An 18926-nucleotide genomic window follows, 5' to 3' on the forward strand; every position below is an offset into this window, starting at 1 on the left:
GCTCTGTGGAGTAAGGCAGATGTGTGCACATAAACACACCTGTTCTGGGGAGTACAAGGCAGTGAAGAGCTAACCAAGGTAACTAGAACGAGACAGAAGATGCTATTATGTCAGTTACAGAAAGCAAAATCTTTGGCAAATCAGCCACCCTCTATGGGCCAAAGCATTCCATCAAAGATACCAGCTTCATAGGAACATGCACGTGAAAGCACCTCAGAGAAACAGCCTTTAAGGCCGCAATGAGCTGTCTCGCTCAGTAGGGGTGACTTCACCCCCTATTGACACTTGGTGACACCCAGAGACATCTTTGGTTGTCTCACCAGGAGAAATGCTACTGGCATTTAGTAGGTAGAAGTCGGGATGCTTCCTAACATCCTACAATTGTATAGGACAGCATCTCTCCCGACAGAGAATTTATGGCTCCCAAATGTCACCAGTGTTGAAGGCGAGAAGCCCAAGCTAGAGGAGCAGGCTTAGATCTGCATTTTATGCAGGGTGGGACCTTGGGAGAGCTGTGTACCTCCTCATCTGTAAGACCTGAGCTGCACATTACACAACTTTGGGAAGGTCAAGCCCCAAATGTCCAGGAAAACTTTTCATAACACTGTAAAGGCTTCTTTTCTGAGCTTTTCTTAGTTTGAAACCTGCAGGTGATGGAAGCATCTAGTACAGTCACTGGCATATAATAGGTGCTCAGCAAATTAAAGAGAAAATCATCATAGTAAAAACAAAAAAGGCCCATGTCCCCTTTCTGGCCTGTGTGCTCTGTATCTCAAGCCACCTTTTTTTTTTTTTTTTTTGCCTGTCCATTCTATTAAGTTCTGTACAGGCAGAGGGTAGTGATGTTAGCAGAGGCTATGTCGAAAGCACCGCTGAATGATCAGGGATAGGACTGATCGTATACCCCGAGGACAGAAGACACAGGAGACCGGGAAGTTTTGCCAAATCCAGGGAGAGACTCCAGCCCCAGGAGTCCTATACTTCTCATTCCTATGGGGCAAGATCCAGGTGGCAGCTGCCCCAGGGTCTCGGTCCTCAGCTGCCTCCGCTCAGGGGTGTCAGCCCGCCCAAAGAGCTGTGCCAGTTGTTGGCACTCAGCCTACAGAAGCTGGACCCAGAGCGGGCAAGTTGGTGGAGGTGGCAGGTATGGAGTGTGCTGTTTCATCGTCTCCTCCGGGAGCCCTTCTGACGTTCCCAGCCTGTGGAAGCTGTTGCGAGGGGATCAAGGGCATGATCCACCCTCAAACGTGCCATCCGTCTGAGAATGCCAGATGTACCCTTGAGATTTGACGAGAGAGCGGATACTTCACAAAGTGTGTGCAAGTGCTGCAGCAGAGGGCGGATGTACTAAAAACTGCGAAGCCCCGCGGCTGAACGGAGCGCGCTGGAGCTCGGGCAGACGCTAAGCTTGGTGCGGCAGGGTCCTCAGCAATCTTTGGACTGCGGCCTTGTCCCTGTCCCTGTCCCTGTCCGGAGCCTGCCTCAGCGCTGGGGGAGGTGCCTGCCTCAGGAGCCGGCACTCCTGCCACACAGCACCGCTTCCCATGGCCTCCCACCCCCCAGCTTCTCGGAAGAAAGTGGGAGAACCCCATCTTGGCGCCCGGGAAACGGGCAGAAAGGCAGGCGTGGCTCAAGGCTTGGTGCTTCCAGTCTGGATCCTCTGACAGGTTAGGGCTGGGGAGGACCTGGGCCCGCTCTGGGTCAGAGGGGAGAGAGACAGGAGGCCAGCTTCTCTTGTGGGTAGAGGAACGAAGCCTTTGGGAAGAACCCTGAGGAGCTGGTCCCTTCTTCAGGCCTCCTCCCTTGCCCTCACCAAGGGTGATCTCTTCACACCCCCCCTGCCATTTGCCCACGTGTGTCTCATACCAACAAGGTGATGGCCCCGCAGAGGGGACACCCTCCACGGCCCAGTTTCTACCTCCCCCTTCCTTCCCCTGCAGAACAAGCACGTGCCACATTGTCAGCACTTCCCAGGAAGTGTTTAATCCTCATAAAAGCTCAAGGAGGTGGGTCAGGGTCCCCTGCCCTCCAGGCCCCTCCCCTCAGAAGCTAGCCTCAGGATGAGGGGAAGAGCCCCTGGGAACCAGGCTCACCCTTCCTTTCCTCCCCACCGCTGGAGGCCAGGTTCTCCTCCAAGTGCACCACACCATCCCACCTGCTGGTTCACTTCCGTGCCCGCAGTGCCCTCCCCCAACCCTGCACCTGTGCCCCTCCCCAAGGTGCTGGTGCCTAAGGGTTTTTGCAGAAGGAAAGACAGAGAGGAGTTTGGTTCAAAAGTAAGAGGCTGAAAAAGGCTGCCTGGTGGTGCTTCCACTGGGTGCCGCAGCCTTTCGGCTCTGCTGCAGCTATGATCTCCCAACAGTAGGCTCACAGAGCCTGCAGTTTGGCAGTTTCTCTGTTGTCCATTCCAGAAATCTCTCCTCAGACCCCTCTGGTTACATAAGTGTGGAGAGGGCAGCATGGGACTTTAGGCTGCTCTCCCTGGCTTGGTGTTGTAGCCATGAGGCCAGGCCTCTTTGCAGAGGACAAGGATCCTAGATGCAGCCTGACTTTTGGCAGAAGGCAAAGGCTGGTCTTTGGCTGAAATGGACCTGGAGAAGGCACAAAAGTCCTGGCTGTTGAGGGGGCTGAGGGCCATCTTGGGGGCAGGGGAAAGGACAAACGCCCTTGTCTGCAGGACTCAACCTCTCATACCACTTGAATCTCCCACCCTCGGCCAGCTCTCTCTCCCTGCCCTGGGCTGCAAATCAAGGCACATTAACAGGAGGAAGGGGCCCCAGGGAAAGGCACAAGAAGAACCCCCATATGTGTTTGCAGCAGGCAACAAGCCAAGGGGGTCTGGACCACTGGGTAGAGACTGCTACAACAGTGTGGAGAGAAGGAAAGGAGACCTTAGTCGGAGGGCTCTCAGAATGGCAGGGTCAGATCCTGCCACTGGCTGGGGGGAGGCCTTCCCCTCATTTCACTCTGGGTGTAGTACAGGAGCCTGCAGGAAGCAGGCCAGGAAGGCCGCAGCAGCCGGTGCCCCAGCTGTATCTTCCACCTTGAGTTCAGAGCCCAGGTCAAGGCTGGCTCCCTGGCTCAGAGCCCCATTTGTCCTCTTCCCTTATATCCCACCAAACCTCTTGGGGGACCAGAAGCACCGGGAAGCCCAGGGAAGGAGAAGTCAGGGAGCTGGGGCTGCCCTGGAGACCCCATCACATCGGGCATGAAGACATGGGCTCATCCCATCTGGGGACCTGCAGGGCAAGGCTGACTCAGTGGAGAGAGGGGGTCCGGCATAAAGGAGAGCAAACATGAGTCAAGCTTCCACTTAATGTAAACAAGAAGGAGTGACCCCTGCCCGGCCACCGACAGTCTTGTAGGGGCACGTGATCATCTTGAGATGCTGCAGACTCTCACATCTGGGGTTGAGGGGCCTTAAGGCCAGGATGGAGGCTGATGGGCAGGAAGCGAACAAGGGTCCAAAGTGCAAACTGGTACAGGGTTTGACCTGTGTTCTCCTTAGGACAGGGCCGGGGGCATCCACAGGTCCTACCCACCGCTGGCCCATGGCTCAGGAAATCACACAATTGCTGGCCTTGGCAGGACTGGGACTTGTTTTACCTGCAGAGACAAGTGACACAGGCAAGGAAGACATAAGTGTTGGTGGACTCGCCTCCCACTCCTCTCCTGGGTACTGCCCGCACCCCAAATTGAGGGGTGGGGCTCACTGTCCCCCTCTCAAGCTGCTGATCTGGAACCAGTAGGCCCCCCAGGAAATCAAAGGAAAGGTTCTCCCTGTCTGGTACTCTCAGCAAGACTGTCACTGTTTGGGGGTATCAAGGGATCTCCGGATATCAGCAGTGTTGGGGGGGGGGGGGTGGTAGGATCCAGAACACCAATCTACTACGATAATCAATGACTTAAAAAGGCTTGCCAAGAGGTGGCTTACCAGTAGCTAATACTGTACACAGCCTCCCTCACAGCTTACAAACCGCCACCAGTCATGCTCTCAGGCAGCCCCCCGGGGCAGCCGCGCTGTGAGAGGGTGCCATTAGCCCTGCCTCACAGCTGAGGGCAGCGGGCCACCAGCTCCCCCGAGCCAGCAGCAGCACCTGGCCTCCAAATCCAGCCGCAGCTCCTTCCACTGTGCGGTTACTCCAGGAAGGGGTCACCAGGGTCAGCAGGCTGGCGGAGAGCCAGGCAGCGTGGCTGGGGGCGGGGGGTAGTTTTAACACAGAGGATGGAGGGAGCACACTTCATTGAGGGGGAAAGAAGAGGGAGAAAGGGGCACCCAGGTGGCTCAGTTGGTTGAGCATCTGCCTTTGGCTCGGTCGTGATTCCCAGGGTCCTGAGATTGAGCCCCACCTTGGGCTCCCTGCTTAGCCGGGAATCTGCTTCTCTCTCTCCCTCCCCTGCTCTTGCTATCTTTCTTGCTCACTCTCTCTCAAATAAATAAGATCTTAAAAAAAAAGAAAGAAAGAGAAAGAAAGAAAGAAAGAAAGAAAGAAAGAAAGAAAGAAAGAAAGAAAGAAAGAAAGAAGAAAGAAAGAAAGAAAAGGAAGAGAAAGCTGTTCTTCTCCAGGCCAGCCAGAGAAGCATGCTTCTCTTCCCAGGCCCCTTCTATCCATTTCCACTTCCTTTCAATCCAAAGCCGAGGCCGGTGGCTTCTCTGGCGGGATTTCTGTTTTCATAGCTGCAGAGGGAAGAGAGGGTGGCAGGGAGCTGCGAGGCAGATGCTGACACCTCCTGGCCCTCCAGGTGTTGGGCTGCTGGGCCTCTGTCCTCCTGGGCTCCTGCTGCCTCTCTCCCAGGTGCAAGCTTCTTCCTGCCCGTCCCTCCCTACAACTCCAAGGGTCCCCTCCCTGGCGCTCACACCACCTTCCGCTATCACTCCAGCTGTGAATTTAATTAATGTGGCGGCTGCTTCCTCTCTTGAGCCATTAGGAAGGGAGACACTGAAGAGGCTTTAGTGGAGCCCTTCCAGACCCCCCCCACCCTCCAAGCTCAGCTCACCACCACCTTGTCTGGGCAGACTGAACCCACTCCTCGGGACTTGCTACAAGTCCAGCTGGGCCTCCTTGGGGCTTATCAGACTTAGAGAAGGTGGGAGGGCAGCTGGACGACTGTACCACCCGCTCCCTGGGGGCTCCAAGGGTCAAGGTGCTTGGGTCATCCTCCATGGTGGTGCCAGGCTGCCTCTGATGCAGCTCTGCTGGGGACTACTTCTGCTGTCCCACAGTCCCCTCTATGCTGCAATGGACACAGCAGTCCTCACTTCCTCTCCTTAGTGGCTTCCTTCCTTTGCTTGGCCTACAGAGCAGATGCTGAGTCTCTCCCTGGAGGCAGCAGCATTTTGGAGACAGGAAAGCAGATTGATTTCTGCCTCCAGAAGCAGGGGAGTGTGGCTCGGGGGTGGGAAGGGCAGGCCTGCTTTCCAGGGCTCCTACTCTCCTGCCCTGGGGTAGGGGGAAGCTGAGAGAGGCGGAGGGGTGAGGATTGGGGGAGCCTGAGTTTGCCAGTGTGTGCTTCCCACTTGTTCCATAAGGATCCTGAAAGCCTGCAGAGCTTCTTTAGACTCAGGATTTAACTCCATGCCTCTGACAGAGAGATGGTTTGAAGACAAATTCTTTGTGTGCTGTCATTCCTTCGGCGCACTTAGAGTCTACCTCATGCAGCTGTTTGGCAGAACCGAGGAGAATCAGACCTGCTCAGGTTAACAGGACAAGGTCTGTGTGGCAGGGGCAGCCCAAAGGTGATTTGAGGGAAGGCCAAACTGCAAAGGGAGCTAACACTGCAGAGACTGAACCTAGGGTGGGAGCTGGTGGAGGCGCCTGGGGCATCAGGACAAGGATGCTGATCTGGCTGGTCCAGACAGGGACCACGGGGTCTACCTACCAAGGGGTTTCAGGACTTCATATTCCCCCTTTCTGGAAGATTCTTCCTCTGGATGACCACACAGCTTTCTCCCGCCCTTCATTCAAGTCTCTGTTTCAATGCCCCTTTGTCCCTTCGTCAGAGAGGCCTTCTCGTTCACGCGTTATAAAAAGGGTCATTGCCCTCTCTTGCCCTTCTGTTTCCAGTACGGTGTTCATTCCATAAGAGCAGGGACTTTGCTTGCTTTGTTCACTGCTGTACCAGGAACTTAGAACAGCGCCTGGCACAGAGCAGACACTACATAGATATATATTTGTTGAGTAAAATGGGTGACCAGGCAGGGACAAGCTACTTAGAGGTTCATACCAATACTAACAATAAGCAGCATGAGTAGATCTTGACTGGGTGATACACAAGCCCTCACTCACCTAGATGGTGATGGACAGGCGCCTTGGCTAGGACCAAGCAAAACCAGAAGGGTGGAGGGATTATGACAGATGCCAATGAGAATGAGGATGCTTGCCTCTTTTCTAGAACCAAGTGGGATCAGTTCCTCAAAGGATGCTCACTTGACTCCCCTCACCTTGCTGTGTGATTGGGACCCTGACTGGTAATAGTGCTTGAGTTTATTAAATCAGACCTCCAAACACTGGCTGGGGCATGACCCATGATGGTCAGGAGTGACCCTGGATTTTGAAACTCTATCTTGACAGACAGCTCTTGAGTAGACTTATCCTGGAACTGGAGACCCACAGGTCCCCTAGGGAGCTCTGAACCGCAGAAGCACGTTCCCAACCTTCCATCCATATGGCCCCAGATTTCTGAGAGAGATTTGAGACTTCCAGTCCCCAGAGATGACACAGGTGAGCCTGAAGTCCCAAGTTCAAGAGCTTGGTGGCCATAGCACGAGGACCCACACCACATTGCCAGTTAGGGTGGCCCCCCATGCATGAATCAGGGAACCCAGGAGAGTTCTGGAAATGCAACTGTCACTGCAGAACAGAGAACTCTGAGAAGAAAAGCATGGGCCTGGGGGACCTTGGAAGGTGGTGACCCAGAGGCACTCTGGAGTGTTAATGGCACTCACCACTAATGGGATATGGGGGGTGGGGTGGGGTGGGGGAGTCCATTGGTAAGAAGCCTGTGGCCCTTCCAAACAGTCTTTAAAGATATAGGGAAGTGGCACTAACTCTAATCTTCTGGAGATAGCCACAACACTTGGTGCAGGGCCCTGGGACACAAGAGACCCTGCTGCCTTATCTCACTGCGTGACCATGGATCAGAGGCTTGCTCCTCTGCATCTCCTATCTGTGAAACGATGGCACCAGGAAGTGTGGTTGCGAGTTCTGTGTGACACCATGTAGCATGTGTCTACCCAGCACTTGGTCAGGGTCAGGGAATGTCTATTGTGTTGGCATTTCCCAGTGATCTTCCTGGAGGGACAGGAGAGGCTCCACAACATTATTGGGAACATCCTCCCCAAGTCTGGCAGCCCCATGAGAGCCTTATCTGAGTGTCATCATAATCCGCTGCTCTGGGGACCCCTTATATGGAAAACACTCAGGACACTTTAAAATACAGATTACTGAGCCTAGCCCAACGATACAGATTCCTCACTGTATTTTATTTTATTTTATTATTTTTATTTTTTTAAAAGATTTTTTTTAAAGATTTTATTTATTTATTCATGATAGACATAGGGGGAGAGAGAGACAGAGATACAGGCAGAGGGAGAAGCAGGCTCCATGCAGGGAGCCTGATATGGGACCTGATCCCGGGACTCCAGGATCACGCCCTGGGCCAAAGGCAGGCGCTAAACCGCTGAGCCACCCAGGGATCCCCCTTCTCACTGTATTTTAACAAGCCTGTCCAGTGAATGTGCTCCCTGAGATTGGGATCTCTGTCCCAGAGGGCCTGTCCCAAGCTCCTGGGTGGACATAGGTGGCAGGCTTGGGAAAGGTGTTAAGTGCACCAGTGCAGAAGCAAGGTCTCAGTTGTTGAGAAAAACCGAAAGGAAAAGGAGCTCAGCTTCCACCAGTAGAGGGGGCAGTGAGCCTTCAAACCACCAGGCAACACCCTCCCACCTCCAAACCTGACAAGACACCACCCTCCCATCCCAAGACCTAAAAGAAGAAAGGGATTTCCAAAGGTTCTCCCAAGGGCCACACTTGGACCTGCAAAAATTTGCATACTGCTTGACAACTATATACTTCTTATTGAGCAATTTTACAGGCTGCCAGCATTTACCTTTTCTATTTTTCTCTTCTACCCACCCTATCCATCAGCCCAGGGTCTCCCTTGACAAGAGGGCAGCAGGGAGAAAGAGGACAGAGTCAGAATCAGGAACTCAGAGGGACCTCAGAAACCCTCCCTGGCTCAGTCCCTCCTCTTCTTGAACAGGAAACAGCCCTGGGGAGGGGAAGGGATGTGTCCGGGGTATGGGGAGCAAAGTGCTGGGAGCTGAGATCCCACATGATGTCTGCTCTGAATGGTGGCTGTAGGAAAAGGATCCTTTCCCTAGATGAGGGCTGTAAGGTAGTAAAGTGATTTCCTCCCAAATGACAGTTCTAGGAGTACTGGAATTACTAGTTCCAACCTTGGTGGCCCCAAGCAGTTGGGAATATGACCCTCTGGCACACAGAGTCCTAGTGACTTCGCTTCTGCCCAAGACGAGGCACCAGGACACCCCAGCTGGCAGTTAAACATTTAGGAAGCTGGAGGCTTTATCAGCCTGTGGGCAGAGGAGGGTCCTCTTTCTTGCCCCTGCCTTGGAAGGAAGCAAGTGGCAGGGACAGTAAAGAGCTCATTAGCAACCTGAATATCAGGCCCTCGGAAACTGGATGCCCAGCAGGTAGGCAGAGGCTGTGCTGGATGAGGCCACTCTCTTTCTTCTAAGTATGGAGAAGCAATAGGATGACCCTACTGGGCACCCCTGGGGCCTCTTGAGCTTTATGTGCTGGTGTGTTGGGCCCTCAGGGGAGCAGCTTCCCTAGGGTGCAGCCCCACATGCTTGGCTGGCTCCTGGGCACCGTGTGCTCATACTCAGAGGGCAGCGGCAGTGGCAGTGACCAGCCAAGTTCTCCAAGCAGGGGAACTCACTGCTGAGAGACTTAGGAAAGGCGGCAGCAAGGGACAAGACAATGGGGCCTTTTGTTTCTATGGAAACCACACCTCAGGGTGAGGGGCTGAAGGGAGAGAGAGCTTCCACTACACCTGCAGTCAGGGCAAGGGAAATGGCCCTTTGTGTGGTTGGGCTGGCCCCTCCCCCTCCCTTCCCTGCCAGGTGTTCACCATGGCAACCCTTCCTCCAAACAAGAGGTGCAAAGTGGCAAAGCATCTGGTGTTGGGGGAGCCAGGGAGCCCAGGGGGAGTGGACTGGGGGCCACCACCCCTCCCTCACAGGACACGGGCCCTGGCCTGTGTTTGAGTCCTGACCCTGCTACCACTTACTGGGCCCTGGGACCACTTAATTCACCTCTCTGAGCTTCAGCCATCTACCTCTGTGGTTGTCGTAAAGGCCAAGTGAGAGAGGAAGCATTTAGTGAAGGACCTGGCACATGGAGATGCCCAATAAATGCTTCCCAGCCAAAGGAGGTACGGCACTGGCACGCCTGCGTCCTGAATTCAGAGACTCCCAGGCCTGTCCTAACTGTAAGAAGCCCCGACCGAGTGTGTCAGGTTCTGTGGCGAGCTGGTGAATCAGCGGAGAGGAAGGTGGTTATGATCCTTGCACTCAAGCCACTATCGGCTCAAAGCTGGGGCTGTGGGGGACACAAGAGACCTGGAAGCACTCAGGCTGCCCAGGGCAAGGCCCCACCATCACCTGCCTGGCCAGGTGGAGGCCAGTCTCACTGCCGCAGGGTGCCATAGCCACGGGAGAAATCCCAACCTGGAGACAGACCCCTTGCACTCAGAGGTGCTGCCATGAGGAAAGGCACCAGCAGTGAGCAGCCTGGCTCTCACCACCAGTCTGGGGCCGGCTCCAGAGAAGGAGAGGCCCAGACCTCTAGGGGATCCCAGAGAGACAGCCAGGAGGAGAGCGCCACCAGGAAGAGTCTCTCCCAAATATAAGCAGCATGGCAAACAGTGCTTAGCAAATAAACACGGAAGAAACAAGTCAAACTATTTACAAGAGAGAGGAGGAAAGTGGGTCAGGGCATTGGTGGGGCCCAGGTGAGGGTGGGGCCTGTTTGATCACACTGGATTGTGATGAGAAACGTTGATGTGGCCAGGAACAAGTTTTCTAGAATGAGCCCTAGGCTCAGAGGCGGAGGTCAAGCCTGCATCAGGCCACTCCGCTGCCCTGTGCCTGTTTCTTCAGGCACAAAGGAGAAAGTGTCCAAGCCTCTAGAAGCAAGAACAATAGCTCTTAAGCTACTTCATGTCCAGCACTGTTTGAAGCACTTCATAGCCTCAGAACAGCTGAGCAAGGCAGGTACCCTTCTCCCCTTTTGTTTTATCATTTTTAAAGATCTGCTTAGTATTAGAGGGAGAGAGAGCACGAGTAGGGAGGGGCAGAGGGAGAGAAAGAGAGAATCTTAAGCAAGGCTCCACACACTGTGCAGAGCCCCACGCAAGGGGCTTGATCTCACGACCCTGAGATCATGACCTGAGCTGAATCAGAGTCAGCCCTTTTAGCCAACTGAGCCAGCCAGGTGCCTCACTCTTCTCCCCTTTCAGAGGAGAGGAAGTGAACTCGGCCCTCCAGCGGCTGGCTCATGACCATAAGGTAGAGAAAAGCTAGCACAGGATGGGAACTGAGGACCGTCTGACCTCAGAGCCCCCGCTCCCTGTGTGCCAGCATATAGGAGACAACGCTCCTGGATGACGACAGGAGGCCCAGCGAGCACCAGGCCGAGAGGGAGGGCTCACCTGAGATGTCAGCACTGGAACCGTCTTTGGGCCTCTTTCCTGTCACAAACTCCACTTCTGCAAAGGTCTCGGTGGAGACGGTGCTGGTCATGCCGTTGGGCGCCGTGGGACTCTTGGCCCGCCGACTGAAGAACCTCTTGCTGAAGCGCTTGCCCTCGTTGGCCGGGGTGGCCTCCCCGTTGGCAGCCTCTCCCTTGCCGTTTCGGACAAGCACCTCTGGAGGTCTGGGCTTCAGGTCCACACGCAGGTGAGAGACCAACCTGCTGTCCTTCTGAATCAGCTCTCTGGGGGGAATGGGCTCCACAGGGGGCAGCATCTGCTCCAGCGTGACCAGGTCATTCAGGAAGCTCTCCAGCCGCCGGGCCGCCTCGCCGCCTCTGCCACCCTCCTCCTGCCCCTCTGGGTTGCCGCTGGCCTCCCGCTGCTGCCGGGCGGCCCAGCGCATCAGCTCCCCAGGTGGGTGGCGGCTGCCTGACACCAGGGCGTACTTGGGGTTGATGAGCTTGCGAGCCACGGTGGAGGAATACTCAGGGCCCAGCCTCCTGGCACCCCCTGCCAGGTTCAGCTGCTGGTACAAGTTCACCTCCTCTGAGATGGCATACAGCTCCCGGAACTCCACGTCGAAGGGCTCCACGTTCTGGCCTGTCAGGAGGAGGAGCAGGTTCCTGTCCACGTAGGAGGAACTCCATGTGAACCTGGGAATGGGAGGACAAGAAAGTGTGACACGTAGGCCCAGCCTATGGCCTCACCCTGCCAGCAGCCCCCTGGCGGTCCGTCTCACCCCCCCCCCCCACACACCCCACCTCATCTATCACTGAGGCTGATGCCTGGCTGCCCTGGGGAAGGCGTCTCCAGGACCCACATCCTCCCTCTTTGCCAGACCTTGACTTCAAGTGCACAAAGCGGGCAAGGGCATGAGAAGTCAGGCCTGGATTCCAGCCTTGTAAAGTAGGGCACGTGGGGAGTATGGTCACAAAGGTGTTGTGAGGCTCACGTGTGGTACCACAAAGAAAACATTTAGCTCAGTTCCTGGCACAAACACACACTGAACAATTGGTAAAGCAGCTGCTGCTATTGTTAACGTAGCTCTTCTCAGAGTCTTTAGGGTGCGCGGTGTCTGCAAACCCCCACACTTCAGCCCCATCAGAGGCCTTCTGCCACTTGTTGTTTCATGGCTCCAGGTATCTTTCCTCACCTAGATTTCAGTGTACTTGGAGGGCAGAGACCGCACGGATACAGTCTCATGTTACTGGCAATTTACTTCTGAATTGGAATTTGGCACACATTCTCTCCACACCACATCCTCATGTTTCTTTTTTTCTTCTCTCTTCTCCTTTCCTCTCTCTTGTTTTGTCGGCATATGAAAATTCATTATTGTCATGTTTTCACCATCAAAACAATGATCTTGGTCTTTCCTTCTTGCCTTTGTATGAGGTCAAGAGAGAGACACTGGCTGCTTTACCTTAAAGCCAACTCCAAGAATGATCTTGGTCTTTCCTTCTTGCCTTTTGAGGTCAAGAGAGAGACATTGGCTGCTTTACCTTAAAGCCAACTCCACTGACAGCTTGACCTTGGCCATCAAATCCGGCAACCAGAACCTCATCATTTTCCTCAATAAAATTCAAACAACCATCACTGGGTACAAAGGCTGTGGCTTTTTTGCCATTCTTGATCAGCGGGACCCTGACACATTTCCCAATGGCAGAATGTGGCTGTTCTTCAACCCCTGCTTTGCCCAGCACAATTCCCTTTGCGTGGGAAGTGCCTCCAAAAAGTTTGGCCTTTGGGGCTGTGCCCAAAGGGGGCTTTCTGATACTGTTTATCATGCCACTTCTGATCTTCCTGGCAGTATGATAACTGTGACATTTGCCCACTCTGCCAGTGCTACAGGCCTGAGCAAAAGAGACCACACCCTCACATTTTCCTATATCTGGTCCACTCTGCTTCCTGATTGTCCGACCCGATGACTGGCCTCAAAATGCAACCGGTTGCTGTGGACCATGAAAGGCAAGCCACACTTAATGGCCAGTAATAGTTGACCCTTTCTGGAATAATCCAGTAGCCAGAAATGTTGAGGGCAAGGACTGGCCAGGAGGCTCTTCTTGCCATTAGATCACACAATATCTCTTAAACCCATAGCTCCGGGGGCCAGAGTCTTCCTGACCATGTACATTTGTTACTATAAATAAAGGCCTCCTGGGTGGTTCTCTGACCTGGCCCAACTCACCTGTAAGATCCAGTGGCTACTTTTTCGCCATCTACCATTAGGAACTTTGATGACAGGGTCCCCTTGATTTTCCCCATGGGCATGTAGAAGCCAACACCTGTCACAGAGCGGACACGGATGTTCTGTTCAGAAGAGGAGAAAGGCATTGTCACTCAGGCAGAGGGCTTATAAGGCTCTGAGCTAAGTTTTGTGTGGGCAAAGAAGGAACCCTCTTGTCCATGAAATCCTGCTTGTTGGCTCCTGTCTATACTACACTCTGCTTCCTACACCCATAGAGGTGGAACTCCATTTGGAGAGGAAGTTAGCAAATCTTGTTTAGAGCATGGATGAGCCCAGGATGGTTCCCAAAGCTCCCCAGAAGAGAACCATAGCCTGACTTTTGATCCTGACAGTGACTTTGTAAGGTGAGCACCCCAGGACTGGGCCAGAGCAGACTCCTTAGCCTCAATAGTCTTGAGATAAAATTTAAGCTGGGCATATAATTTAGAGTTATTAATTCACAAGGCATGGTTTTAGACAGAAAGAAGGGTTGAGCTCTTGACGTTCACCTGTGCCCCTGAACTGGGGAGGAGGCAGAGAATGGGGCAGAGGCAGCCTCATCTCATCTCCTGCCCTTCCCTCCCCACACTCCACCTCTACCCCAGTGGTACAACTTACCCGAATACGGAAGTCAGTGAGTCCCAGGCCCTGACACATCTCCAAGAAAAACTTCACGCCTGCCTCATCCAGGATGATATACACCGGGACCCGGCGCTTAAAGGCAGCATCCACAATGTCTTGGAAGATATCACCATCGGTGAAGAGGTCCATGACCACAGCAATGACCTGGATGGGGAAGGGCACTGGTGAGGCATGTGGTGATGCCATATTTACAGTGATACACTGTGTCCCAGAGAGGACCAGCTGGGCCTAGGTAACTGGAGGCCAAGAGTCAAACACCCCATCTGCACCACTCCTGGGATCTCCACATCCCCACCCACCTCTGAGCACATCTGAGCCCAGAGATAGGCTCTCTGCTCTGAGAAATGCCTGTGGGTCCAGGCTATGCTACTTGTACTTCATCCTTGACACTACCTCATCCTGGGCATTCTTCAGCAGCTCTTCAGAAGTCATATCAGGGAGATCTAGGAGGCTGAAGAAAGTTGGTCCTAGTGGCCCTAGGGAAACAAGTAGGCTCAAGAAGATGAGATCACTGAGAAGCATGGGATGGACTCCTTTCCACCACCTACAGATCTGCTCAAACCCATTCTCTGCAGGCTTTGGTGCTCTGATCTCCCTAGAGCTGTGCAAAGTTCCACACTCACCTTGGTTGCAGAATCAGGTAGAGAGCTCCAGTTAGCTCAAACTCTCTGGCCTCCAACTGGCCAGGTCATCCCACACCACCCTCAAGTAAAGGTCACTGCCTAGGACTCTTGATTTCTGTTAGTTGTAACTGAAAGCCTAAACTCTGAAGTGAGACAGACTGGGCCTGGTATACCAGCTCCACCACTGATTCATCAGTGCCCAGTGAATAATAGCAACTATCTCAAAGTGTTGTTGTGAGGGCTTAGGGAGGTAAACTATGAGAGCACTTGGCACAGTGCTTGGCACATGGTAAGCTCAACAAGTGGTATCCTCCATCCCTATCACCCTTACACATGTGCTCTACCATTACCCTCCCATTCACACAATATTATTTAAGACTATTTCATAATCATCCATACAAGTTAACATTTATTGAGCCCCATAGGCAGAGGGAGGATCTAAACTATAATCCCTAACTTCAAGGGGTTAATCCCATTGGAATGATAAGACATTTGCACAAAATAACTAAGACATGAGGCAAAATGAGATAAAATGCTTTAAGAGATGCACAAGTGACATGTGATGTGAGTTCAAAGTTGGAAGGGGGGTGGGTGGGAAGAGGGACAGCAGGAGGGAGGGAGACTGAATGATTACTTACAGCCAAAGGAGAACAAGAAAGCCTTCATCAGGGAAGCTGAAACCTGAAGAATGGGCAGCCTCAGGGACCATGAGAAATGAACTGGATGGAAAACCCAGCAGGCAAGTGGGCAGGGCTGTCGTGCATGGATATACAGGCTGTGCACTGCACATGAGCTCTGGGCTGAGGCAGTGAGTGGAAGCTGTGCCTGCCTGAGGAAGGGACACCTTTTCCTAATCTGTACGCAGCTTCCACCTGGGCTAGCAGAAGCCTACAAGGTGGGTGTTTCAGGCAAAGAACACATCATAACGGCACTGAGGTCAGGGACTAACATGCACTGCACATTTTCCATGTGCTCCACACTGTTCCAGATGCTTTAGGTAAATTTTCTAATTTGATCCTCACAATAAGGAGGACTGTTCTCATTTTACAGATGAGGAGGTAAATGAAAAGGGGCCAAATGATGGTCTATGGTTATACAGTTAGCATGTAGCAGAGCAGGGATTTGAACTCAAGTCTCTGACACTATAAGGTATTTTAGAAACATCACATCAAAAGCTGGTTCTTTGGGACACCTGGGTGGCTTAGCGGTTGAGTGTCTGCCTTCGGCTCAGGGATGATCCCAACGTTCTGGGATCAAGTCCTGCATTGGGCTCCCTGTGGGGAATCTGCTTTTCCCTCGGCCTATGTCTCTGCCTCTCTCTCATGAATGAATAAATAAAATATTTTTTTAAAATAGCTGGTTTTTTTAAAAAAGACCAAACAAGATAGACAAACTTCTGGCTAGTTTGACAAAAACAGGAAATGCAAATAAAATGCTGAGTAAAAACAGAGAAATAGCCACACATATATTTACTTTTTAAGAAATTGTACTACTTAAGAAATAGTAAAATGGCAAAAGGAATATTAGGACTATTTACACACTGATGAATTTGAAAATGAGAATGACATGGTTAAGTCATTAAAAGCAAATTAAACATAATATAGCATAACCAGGTTTATCCTGGAAATGTTAGGAAATTCAACATCAGAAAATCTGTTGTTTTAATTTATAACATCTTTGGGGTCAAGGTAGGGAAATCATATATTTCCTTTTTTTTTTTTAACTGCCTCTGAGGTTTTTATTTTTATTTTTTTTAAAGATTTTATTTATTTATTCATGAGAAACAGAGAGAGAGAGAGGCAGAGACATAGGCAGAAGGAGAAGCAGGCTCCATGCATGGAGCCTGACATGGGACTCGATCCTGGGTTTCCAGGATCATACCCTGGGCTGAAGGCAGCGCCAAACTGCTGAGCCACCCGGGCTACCCATATATTATCTTTATAGGTTTTTTTTTTTTCTTTATAGGTTTTTAAAAAGTATTTAATAACATGGGATCTCTATTTGTGTTTAAAATTCTCAAAAAACTAGCAACAGAAGTGACCTTCCTTAAATTGATAAAGGCTATCTACAAAAAACCCACATGAAACATATTGAACAGAAAAACATTAGATGCATTCCCTTTAAGTCTCAAGAATGTCAATAATACTTTCACCACGTGTTGTGAAAAAAGTATTGGACCAATGCAACATGACGAGAGAGAGAGAGAGAGAGAGAGAGAGAGAAGGATTAAAAGAGCCAAAACTACTTGTATTTGGAGATGACATTTTTTTTTAAGGTAGGTCCATGCCCAGTGTGGAGTCCAAAGTGGAGCATGGAGCTTGAACTTATGACCCTGAGATCAAGGCCTGAACTGAGATCAACAGTCAGACACTTAACACAAGAGCCACCCAGGCACCCTTGGAGATGATATTTTTATAGAAAACCCAGTAAAATGCAGAATAATGTTATTAGAATTAACAGGAGAATTTAGCAAGATTGCCAGATACAAGAAAAACTAACAAAGGCCGACAGCATTCTTCTACTACAGTAGCAATCAAATAAAAAAGGGGGAAGGAGGAGAAAAAACTAAGATCAAAATTGCAATTTAAGCACATAAGATTTGAGAATTAATACCTTATGGAGAAATTTAGAAAGCTCTATTGAAGGATATTTTAAAATACATGAATAAAAAAATAAAAAATAAAATACATGAATAAATGAAGAGATAAATTGTGGATAAATATGGATAATATGATTCAATATTTGAAAAATCGAATTCTCCTCATATTAATAAAATTCAATGCAATTCCAATGGAAGTCCGGTAAATTTTTTTGAGGATTTCAAATACTTCCAAGATGCAAGGAAGAATAAAGACAAGTCCATTTTGAAAAAGAAAAGCTGAAAGGGGACACTTTTCCTACCAGATAGTAAGATATACTGACAACACATAGTAATAAGCATTGGGGTACTAAGGTAGGAAGGAATTAAAAAACCAATGGAAACAACTGTGTGTCAGAAACATAGAACTTTAAGTCTAATAGAGGTAGAATCACAACTCAGTGGAGAAAAAATGTTGCTTAGCAGATGTTATTGGGAATTGGCTTACTATAAAGAGAAAAAGTGTATCCCTGCCTTACGCTATACATAAAGGTGAATTTTGGGACGCCTGGGTGGCTCAGCCTTGAGCGTCTGTCTTCGGCTCAGGGTGTGATCCTGGAGTCCTGGGATTGAGTCACATCAGGCTCCCTGCATGGAGCCTGCTTCTCCCTCTGCCTGTGTCTCTGCCTCTCTCTCTCTCTCTGTGTCTCTCATGAATAAATAAATAAAATCTTTAAAAAAAAAAATAAAGATAAATTTCAGGTAGGCGAACTACCTAAATGTGGAAGATAAACCTAAATGTGAAAGATAAAAATTGATAAGATAGGTAAGTGGATTTCTTAAGAGTCTAAAAACATAAATCATAAGACAAATGAAATTAAAAAATATAATACATTTGACAAATTAAGAATTTTCTGTTTAAAGGAAGATGCTTAGATGAAGCCAACTGATTGGTGACAGGGAAAAGATACCTGCAATGTCTACAACCAAAAAGAATTAATACTATACAAGGGTTCCCTGCAAATCAGCAAGAAAAAGACAGGGAACTAATTAAAAAAATGGGCAAAGGATATGAATAGGCGATTCCTAGAGGAGATACCTGAATGGTTAATAAGTATATAAAGAGACGCAGACCTCATTAGCAATCAGAAAAATTCAAATTAAAGCAAAGAGATGAGAGAGAGAGATACTGCTTTACAACTGTAAAATTCACTAAAAATGAGAAAGCTGGCTAATTCCAAATGTTGGAATGTGAGGGAAGGGGAACCCTCATGCACTGCGGGTGGGAGGGAACACTGCTACAAACTATTCCCTACAGCAGTGGGCAGAGCTTGGTGGATTTAAGGATGGTGAATAACTCAAGCCAGCAATGCCATTCCCAGCCATGCCACCCAGGGAACCTCTTGGATCTTTGCAACAGTCTGTAAGCGGGCAGGAACAAAGACATTCACTGCAGCTTTCTTTGGCATAGCAAGGAGTTGCCCATCTCTAAAAAAAATGTTGGTAAGGAAAATGTGAGAAATGCACATTGCAGAGTCCTTGGTAGCCGACAGGAGCAATCAGTGTACAAGTTCTGGTGCAGAACCGGGACAGTTCTTTTGAAAACGGATAGTTTGATTTAAAGTGTCAGAGAATGAGATCTATATAGCCTAATAACATTTATGTAAATAAAAATGCAGGACATAAAATGTCAAGGGTCCAGACACGTTCAGGGACATGAACACATTAGGGTGGCTGCCTGTGGAGAGAGAGAGGAAGGGAAGGAGAAAATAAAATAAGAGGGCTGGGCCTTCTGTGGATTGATGATTGCAGCGCCCATGACCTGACAGTCACGATCAGCTCTGCACTTGAGGTCTAAAACAGACAAACACAAAGCGGGCGGCTCAGAGCAGTTCAGGGTAGTGAGAGTTCAACAGGGTTGGGCTGGATCGTGGAGGGTTTTAACTGGATGCATCGGGCTCCACTGCATCAGGACATACTTCCCCCATTTTGCAGGGTTTCTGATATCTTACCTCCCAAGTGCTGTCTGAGGCCACAGGCCATTGCTCATTTCCAAACTCTCTACAGTGTCCAGCTCAGAGTCAAC

At 50.6% G+C, this 18926-nt stretch overlaps 1 protein-coding gene and 1 long non-coding RNA gene across 2 annotated transcripts in view; one reads left to right on the forward strand and one right to left on the reverse strand.

Annotated features, from left to right (window-relative positions):
• Positions 1-1957: 1957 nt before the first annotated feature.
• Positions 1958-18926, reverse strand: part of FAM83F (family with sequence similarity 83 member F) — a 34383-nt gene continuing 17414 nt past the window's right edge. The window contains exons 2-5 of the mRNA XM_072843869.1: positions 13616-13783; positions 12959-13080; positions 10732-11426; positions 1958-3606 (exon numbers count right to left, since the gene is read on the reverse strand). Of these exons, the coding sequence (XP_072699970.1) occupies positions 3557-3606; positions 10732-11426; positions 12959-13080; positions 13616-13783 (1035 nt within the window). The 3' untranslated portion in view covers positions 1958-3556. The remainder of the gene's footprint in view (positions 3607-10731; positions 11427-12958; positions 13081-13615; positions 13784-18926) is intronic.
• On the forward strand, positions 9047-12363 carry LOC140642798 (uncharacterized). Its single transcript, XR_012039199.1, has 2 exons — positions 9047-10294; positions 10661-12363. It is a non-coding gene; the product is annotated as an uncharacterized lncRNA (long non-coding RNA).

This window comes from Canis lupus, chromosome 11 (genome assembly GCF_048164855.1).
Source record: "Canis lupus baileyi chromosome 11, mCanLup2.hap1, whole genome shotgun sequence".
NCBI classification, from domain to species: Eukaryota; Metazoa; Chordata; class Mammalia; order Carnivora; family Canidae; genus Canis; species Canis lupus.